This window comes from Cryphonectria parasitica (assembly GCF_011745365.1).
Source record: "Cryphonectria parasitica EP155 unplaced genomic scaffold M406scaffold_6, whole genome shotgun sequence".
NCBI classification, from domain to species: Eukaryota; Fungi; Ascomycota; class Sordariomycetes; order Diaporthales; family Cryphonectriaceae; genus Cryphonectria; species Cryphonectria parasitica.
The window spans coordinates 997,628-1,006,266 of record NW_024468914.1 but is presented as its reverse complement, the minus strand read 5'-3'; the positions used below and the strand labels follow the sequence as shown (position 1 = coordinate 1,006,266).

At 54.3% G+C, this 8,639-nt stretch overlaps 2 protein-coding genes across 2 annotated transcripts; both read left to right on the top strand.

Moving 5' to 3' along the window:
• The first annotated feature begins 5,792 nt into the window (after window positions 1–5,792).
• On the top strand, window positions 5,793–6,453 carry M406DRAFT_103743 (uncharacterized protein). The gene has a single exon (XM_040915076.1). The coding sequence runs from the start codon at window positions 6,110–6,112 to the stop codon at window positions 6,368–6,370; it is 261 nt and encodes an 86-aa protein (XP_040774250.1). The 5' UTR covers window positions 5,793–6,109; the 3' UTR covers window positions 6,371–6,453.
• Window positions 6,454–6,620: 167 nt separating this feature from the next.
• On the top strand, window positions 6,621–8,309 carry M406DRAFT_49443 (uncharacterized protein; the record flags this gene model as incomplete). Its single annotated transcript, XM_040924388.1, has 1 exon — window positions 6,621–8,309. The coding sequence occupies one exon, from the start codon at window positions 6,621–6,623 to the stop codon at window positions 8,307–8,309; it is 1,689 nt and encodes a 562-aa protein (XP_040774249.1).
• Between the last annotated feature and the right edge of the window lie 330 nt (window positions 8,310–8,639).

Sequence of the window (8,639 nt, the reverse complement as noted above, 5' to 3'; positions counted from 1 at the left end):
TACAGTACCTTTTAAACGCCTGGCGTATCGTAGAAGCTAACGTTGCTGGGCCTGGTGTGGCAAGCGTGGTTGCGTGGCTAGCCACGATTGCGTGCTGAACAAAGCGCCAAGCGTGCCAAGGTGCGGGAGTACCTGTTTGCTACCAAGACGAGTTTAGTGCATCCTGTCAATTGGCATTGACGGCTTGCTTAATACAGCACCAGCTGGAATACCATTACAGGAGAAACCTCAATGTTCTAGGCCCCTTTTTCTTTGCTGTTTGCTCTTCTTTCATGTTGTGATATTTGAGTTGCTTGAGGGATTCAACCACTCAGATGGAATGAGACAGCTATGTAGTAGGTTCTAGTGTGCAGGTCCAGAGCAAGATGTACATGATACGATTACCGTCCAGATGTCTCTGGGGAAGGTCATTAAGAACTTGCTTGAGACCTCGATCTACAGTAGGTCCCCTAACCCACCTACTATACCACGCAACATACTAAAAATTGCAATGTTATCAATCTGCTAATTGAATATTGTCTCTGCAGAATAGAAGCATGATTAATTCTCCAACACATCGGAAACTGGAATTCTCAGAGGCCTAATGAGAAAAAAGAAGAAGAAAAGGGAGGTAGTTGATCGCCGGGCATCTATTAATTTGTAGCGAGTTTCCTTTCTCTTATAACCTGCATATCCTCCTATTTGACTCTTAATAGAGACTGCTCCTGATGAACTATTCAAAGTGCCACTCGGCACACGTGTCATGTTTCCAACATTCTTAGTAGATTTGGCGAAAATTCGACCATCCGCCGCTTGCAGTAGCTTTCTCAACTGAATCTCTACATAGGACAGCTTTATTACTTCTCGTTATTTGTGTGTGTGTGTGTGTGTGTGTGTTTGTGTGTGTTTGCCTATACATACGATTTCAATAAACACCTAGAACTTCTAGATGATTTTTCAATAATGCCAGTCATCATGAGTCTGTTTACTCATCTTTCAGTCCCCCAGACGCTCGTCATTTGAAGCATAAGAATCACTTCAAACTAAGGCTGAAATGCTGCCTAAGCTTGATGATACCTTTGCTAAGAGGTAATAACCTACAAAACTTTGGATAATGACGTATTATGATTTGCACCCAAGATGATCCCAGCCAACCTTGGGCCGGGAGGAGCCGGGCCGGCTGTCAGATTGTTATGAGGTCGGAAGGATGGCCTTACTCGGGTGCAGCAGATGTATTTTTAGAATATGCTGAGTAGTTGGATCCCACTACACATAAACAATTGCCAAAACGGCGGCGGAATGATGCATTGGTGATCGCCATGCAAAAATTTCTCTCAGCGGGCAAGTGTTTTAGATGGCAGCCATATCGTAGGCCAGTAGCTCCCTAATCTCAACATGAGAGTCGCTTTCACAATGGCAGTCCAGAATGGACCCTGTCTAATGATATTGACCCAGCATACAACAATTCTCAGCCATCTATACATTCAGACTGTGGCGGCCGACCTCTACACGTAGGCTGGGGCGCCTGGTGGAGCACCTTGAACATCGTGTCGTATACCTCTCATGATGATCCAACGTAATGCCAGGTCTCTAAGCTGTTGGCCAGTCCAAGGTGACATTGAAATCTGGGCACGATTGTCGGGCCAGGTCAGGCATTCAAGGTCGCAGTCCTGTACGTTCAAGATCATATTGAGAAACCTTTTTGCGTTCGGGTTGATGCATTTGAAGCACTGTCGAAAGCGTGTGATGTGATATGTCGTCCTTGAATCCAGCACCTCCAACACATCGAGCATTGCGCAAGATTCACTTCGTTCAGAGCAACAGAGTGGAGGACTCGGAGTGGAGTGTTTGAAATTCTGTCCCAGAGCAAATAATCATTGGAGAGAATTGGGTAATTGCCATGTATCAAAGCACTTGCATGGGTTCCCTGCGCTCCTTCTTTTTGAAAGAGGCGAAAAGATTGAGGATGAGGAAGGCGTGCTGTCATGCCTTCCCAATGAGTGAATGTTAGCAAGCTTCAGCGAGAAAGAGCTATTCTTGGCTCTGTCTTCCTTTTCGTTGATCCTTTCAACCCCTCGGATTTTCATCTTGTCCTTTTGAAGAGACCTTCGAGGCGAAAACAAAGTGACCTGTTTACCAAAACTCTCGCTGTGTCTGTTCAATGACAAGGGCACTGTCTGCATCTGTATGGCGATTAAGCTAATTCAGGGTCCGTTTTAACCATCATACTGTCAGTGGGTTCGTGGTCAGCATCGAAAGAAGAAGTGGAGACGAAGAAGGAGTGGAGAACAAGAAGAACCTCTCCCTGTCTACAATACAGAATCTGTGTCGGCGACGCTTGCTCTGGACCACGACACAAAGATGATGACCTTGCTCCTAAGAATAGACACCCTTTTCAACGTCGTCATTTCCACCGGTAGTGGAGGAGTTTCGAGCCGTTTGGGGGGGGGGGGGGGCCAAGCCCGGGTCCACGGGTCTGCTTATGGTCGGCACCGCCAAGGTGTTCCCCGCTAACAGCTCTACACTCAGATACCCTACAAACGTGTTAGTGCGGGTGCTGGCCATCACAGTCAGCCCCAGCTGAAGTCAGCTGCTGTTCGAAACTTTTGTCCTTTCTCTACACGCCTTGACCCTCGACGACCACGACTTTAGCCGGGCAGTATGGCCGCGTCGAAACAAAACCGCAGCCAGACGACCTCAGCCAATCGTCTCCGACTCCTGGGCCTTCTCCTCTGCGGACATGACGGCCTCTTCTTCCGGGCTTAGAGCCGGAGCCGACCCCGGCGCATGATGGTTACTCTGGCCTGACTTTTGGCTCTCTGGCAACAGCGGCAGACAGGAGAGCCATGATTTTGCAGTCTCCATCTTGTACAGTCAGCATGGCCAGTCCCGCGGCTCTTGAGTTCCAGCATGACAATACACCGTTGCCTTGCTGGGCTGCGGCCGTAGACGCGGTCCCAGGTCGTGTCCTGAGCCCGCCCTCCGCCTGCTTCACCAAGGTATTGCTGTTGCTCTGCCGTGTCAAACACGCAGCGTCGATCGTCTCAGCGATGCTTAGTGGCCGTGTCTGTTGGTCTCTCTCACCAGGTCTTTCTGGAACACAACAAAACAATGCCCCAGCATCTCACCTGTTTCATCTGGCTTGTGCAGTCGAGAGGTCAGCCTCTCTCTCTCTCTCTTTTGCAGATGACTATAACATCCCGAGGAGGGTAACAATCTTTTTGAGGACTTCTCAATGCCAATCGCTAAGATCACTGCGTCGGCCCCCTAAAGACCTCGCTTCGTGAAGACGGCCCCACGACCTGCAGCAGCCACAGCACATTCACCAGCTGTTTACTCTACCATTGGCCCTGGGACGCCAACTTCCCTTTCGCCTAATTCTTTTGGCCTCTTGCCCTTTGGCTTCTTGACGACGACGGCGTACTGCGAAGACTGAGGAACAAACATCAACAACATCAGCATCTACAACACAGGAAGAAGGAGATGTGTAAATTCACCTACCTCGGGTATGCAGGCTGTGAGGAGCCCGAGAGGCATTACTTCATCCGGCGGGAGAAGTGTGTTGGCAAGGCTCACCTCAAGCACTGGTGTGACCCCCATGAACAGGACGAGGTGGCCCTGGATGAGGACGAGTTCATCTCTGACCTGACCTGTCCCATGTGTGCCGACATTCCTGTCATCTACGACCAGCCTCTGCTTGAGATCGCGCACTCTCGACGGTCTGTCCTGCCTGCGCCTCACTACGATGGCGTGACGGGCCAGTACTCTAGGTTTCCTCGACACCATGGGCACAATAACAATAGGATGAACCGCCCTGCGATCCCGGCCAAGAACTCGTCCGAGGCACTCGTCCCGAGGCCCTTGAACATGGCTCGCAAGCAGATGCACCAGAGGTCAGCGAGCGAGACGGCCGTCAACCGCATCAGGCAGAAGGAGGTCGGCCCGGACTACCACTTACCCTCTGCCAAGTACGACGAGGACCAGGAACAGGAAGTGTTGATGCTCCCCTCGGCCACCTACATGCCAGGGGAAGAGCAGATCCCGATGCTGCCGGCGACAGCCTACATGCCTCCACCTGAAGGCGCAAAGCCGCTGCCCAAGCCCCTCCCCATGCCACAGCCGATGGAGCCCACCCCGCCCTCGAGCAGGGATGCGAGCATGTCGCCACCACAGAACCGCATGGGTATGATGATGATGCGGACTATTCCTCCCGGCGAGAGCAGCAGACGAGAGCTCGAGTCCATCCGCGAGAGGGCCAAGATTGCTGCCGCCAAAGATTCAAGGCCAGCCACACCGCAGAGCCGCCCTGGCACTGACCGCTCGCGATCAGGTTCCGAGTCGTCTACATCATCGTTTGGCAACCCCAACCCGCCGCCACCACCACCTCCTCCTCGTCGCAAGGCCTCTGTCGCCTCCTCGGAAGGCTCCTCCTCGTCGTCATCATCGTCCGCCGGTTCATCATCCAAGAGCGGTAGCGTGACCTCCAGGACAGTCCGACGCCCAGAGCACCACAGGAAAGAATCCTCGGCGTCCTCGACATCCGCATCGAGCACCTCCCGCACCCCACCGCAAGAAGAAAACAAATTCACCAACGCCGCCCTCCGCACCATCGGGATCGGCATCGACCGCACGGCCTCGCCTGACCGCGGCCGTGGGCGCCAGCGTCGGGAGCGGGGTGGCTCAAGCAGCGAGAGGTCGGACTCGCCCTCGGTCTGGCGGCCGACCATCAGCCCACCGCAGCTGCAGCAGGACAGTCTGGGAATGGGCTCCAACACCAACATCGTCGAGCCGCTGAAGCAGCGCCTGGTGCAATTCCGGCCGACCAGGAGCGGGGCGGCGACGCCCAACTCGGTGGCCTCGACACCTCGGCGCGAGGCATCAGTAGAGGACAGGCAGCGGCCCAAGCCGCCGCACCCCAGCGCTGCAAATAACAACAACAACAACAACAACAACAACAACAACAACAACAACAACAACAACAACAACAACAACAACAACAACAACAACAACAACAACAACAACAACAACAACAACAACAACAACAACAATAACAAGCAGCCCGCGGGCGCTCTGCGGCTGTACCCCAACAAGAAGGATGACGAGAAGATCGCCACGGCGGCCTTCAATGCAATGCTGCACGAGGAGCAGAAGGCGCTGTACGCGGCACAGAAGGGCGGGCAGAAGCAGGTCAAATTCCAAGGCCAGTCTGGCCAGGGTCGCAGCGATGAGGACGACGTCGAGACCGCCATCGAGATGCACCATGTGCCCACCGTGTCCATGCAGTTCACCAGCGGCGGCGACCCCTACGGCACTGCTGGTGTCGGCAGGAACAAGAACCTCCCTGCGGCGGCGAGGACGGGCCTGCGACGCATCCAGACGGGCCAGGTCAAGACCGTCACCATTGCCTCGCCGCGGCCTCTGAGGAGGGTGAACACGTCCGACGACGTCACGCCGTCGTCTGCTACCATGAAGATCAAGGGCGGTCCTTTATTTAGTATTGCTGGTGTTGGCGGCAAGACACAGGAGTTTGAAATTGTCTCCAAGAATGGAGATGCTTCTCTTGGACAGGCGTTCTAGGTCTGCTTTTTGTTTTGTTTTGTTTTGTTTTCAACTTCCTCACTGGATGAGGGATGTCTTCACTCACCAATCATTTTAACAATATTTTTTCTTTTGTATCACTGTTTTTAGCTGTTTTGTGTCCAGGGGTCGGGGTCTAGGCCTGTTTTTACTTTATTGTTTTGGATCATCTGGTTTTGGGAGTAGTCGGTTTGATGCAAAGGTTCGGGGGGGGTGGGGGGGGTTCGTCTTTCTGTGTCAAAGGGAGCTCGAGATACCAAGTGTTTGAATGAATGTCTTTCTTTTTTTTTTGAATTTTATCCGCTACTCATTCCTTTTGCCATGTTTCCTGTGCTGCTCATGATCTTTTACTGTTCTATGGCTTTGGAAGAATGCTATGCTGCTCACACTGCTGCCTTCTTAGATACGTTCCCTTTTATATCGTCTATGATAAACTGTCATGGCAGATTTCATTATAAGGACGAGACGGTGATTGGTCCACAAACCCAAAAGACGACGACACTATCTGTGCCCGAGATCCATTTTCCGATCCGCAACCAACGGGGGCCAAGGAATGAGTGAGCTATTGCGGGCCAACATTCCCACCAAAGAGGCGCTTCCACCGGCTATATGGAATATCATAGCCAAGATGCAGGGAGCGGTCTGGGGGGAAATGCGTTGGTCTTTTGTGCGGGGAAATGCTGGCCCGTCTCGACTCCTCCCAAACGAAAAGATGGCCAACAAAGCCTACATTAGTATTGAGTTCTCTTGTGCCCAATTGCCGAGCATGCCCCAAGTTCCCTCTGAGCTGTGTCGGAATAATGATTCTTCTTAGTGGAAAGCGAGCCGTTGTCTAGTAATACTGAGCCGTGCTGCATCTTATTGGGGTTTAAATTCAACCCTGCTTCGCCCTCTCGTCTTCACATTACTTTTCTGAAGGATCATCAAGTAACGACAAGCAGGACCAAGTCGAAACGCGAGGGGTAAAGTAATGGTGGTGAATAAATCTGGTCTCACATAATACTTCTGTAACAACATACACAAACCTTACAGGAGCAAGCCGAAAGAGAGAGTGAAGAAGAATCATGGCAGACCTCTCTCTTCTTCTTCACCCATCTACATGGCCCCTCTACATCTGGCTCTCTCTCGTCATCGCCCTCCCAGCAGCCACAGCCCTTTACGATGCAGTCACATGGCTGCGCATGCCCCCCGGCCCTCCGCCCCTCCCCTTCATCGGCAACAAGCTCCAGCTCCCCAAGTCCAAGCCATGGGTCCAGTTCCAGGCCTGGTCGCAGCGCTACGGCCCCATCTTCACCATCTGGATCGGCCGGCGCCCGACGGTCATCATCTCGGACCCGATCGTGGCCTCGGAGCTCATGGAGAGCCGCAGCAGCAAGTACTCGTCGCGGCCCCGCATGGTGGCCATGGGCGAGCTGCTCTGGGACGGGGCGAGCATCCTGGTGCAGCCGTACGGGAAAGAATGGAGCGTGCGGAGGCGACTGCTGCACATGGCCATGACGCCCAAGGCGCTGCGGCTGTACAAGCCCGCGCAGGAGGCCGAGGCGAGCCGGCTGGTGTTCCGCCTGCTGGACCGGCCTGAGGAATACGTCGGCCTGGTCGAGACCTTCACCTCGAGCGTGGTGTTCTGCGTCGCGTACGGGCACCGCATCGACTCGCTGGGCGCCCAGGTCATCGCCCAGCGCTTCGAGTTCATGCAGTACTCGGCCTCGCTCAACGTGCCGGGGCGGTACCTCGTCGAGACCCTTCCCGCGCTCAAGTACATTCCTGACTGGCTCGCGCCGTGGAAGGCCGAGATCAAGGCGCACGGGCGACGCGAGGCCGTCGCCAACATGGCGCTCATGGACATTGTGCGAGGCGACATGGCGCGCGCCCGGGCCGAGGGCGCAGAGGCCAAGGTCCCGGACTCGCTGTGCAAGATCCTGCTGGAGATGCGCGAGAGGGCGGCCACGGGCGGAGAAGAGCCCATCCCGCTGTCGGACCGCGACCTGGCCTTTGTCCCGGCGTCGCTGTTCGGTGCTGGGTCCGACACCACTGCGTCGACGCTGTGCTCGGCATTCCTGGCTCTGGTCACGCACCAGGAGACCCTGCAGGCTGCGCACGAGGAGCTGGACCGCGTCGTGGGCGGGGGCCGCAGCCCTACGTTTGAGGACGAGGCGGCGCTGCCGTATATCCGGGCCTTTTGTAAGGAGGTGCTGCGGTGGCGGCCTGTTGCTGTGCTGGGCGGCACGCCTCACGCGTCGACGGAGGATGATGTCTATGAGGGCTATTACATTCCTGCCGGCACGACTGTGCTGGGCAACTCTTGGGCCATCAACCTGAACGAGGCGTATTATCCCAACCCGCACCACTTTAATCCTCTGCGTTTCTTGGACGAGAACATTGCCGCCAGGGCCAAGGGCGCAACCATCGCAGGAGGAGTGCAAGAGAAGCAAGATGTCGAGGTCGGCGGGAGGGCACACCCTTCCAAGAGCGGGCACTCGTCCTTTGGCTGGGGCCGCAGAATCTGTCCCGGCGCGAACCTGGCCGCCAACTCGCTCTTCATCGCGCTGGCCAAGCTGCTGTGGGCATATGATATCGGGCCTGTGCCTGGGACAAAGTATGATACCTTTGACTATACCGAGGGCTTCAACATCCGGCCGAAACCGTTTTCGTGTGTTGTTCGGGTGAGGAGTGAGCAGCATCGGAGGGTTTTGGAGAGGGAGAATGAGGATGCCACGGCGTTTTTGGACAAGTTTACGCCGTTTGGAGAGTGATCAATGTGAGGCTTTGGTTTGGATATTGCCGTGGTCAATAAATAGCTGCTTGTGGTGCTCTGTATACTCGTGCTCATGCCATAGTCACAGAAAACAATAGACCTACATCGTCGTGCTCATCATTGCCATGCCTCCTCCCTCACGCCCAAGACCAACAAACATGTAAAGCAGCTGCAGGAGATACTTCCTTATTCCATATGTAAAATAATTGCGCGCTCCACAGGTAATTGTACGATGTCATTTCGAGTCGTATGTCTGCTATGATTATTGTTCAGCTGGTGCTGAGCTCACTAATACGGCCGAGGTTGTGGGGGTTTTATGATCTAGAAC

What these genes read in the sequence shown, in the direction of transcription:
- M406DRAFT_103743 (XM_040915076.1), top strand. Translation starts at nt 6,110, where the DNA reads ATGAGTGAGCTATTGCGGGCCAACATTCCCACCAAAGAGGCGCTTCCA.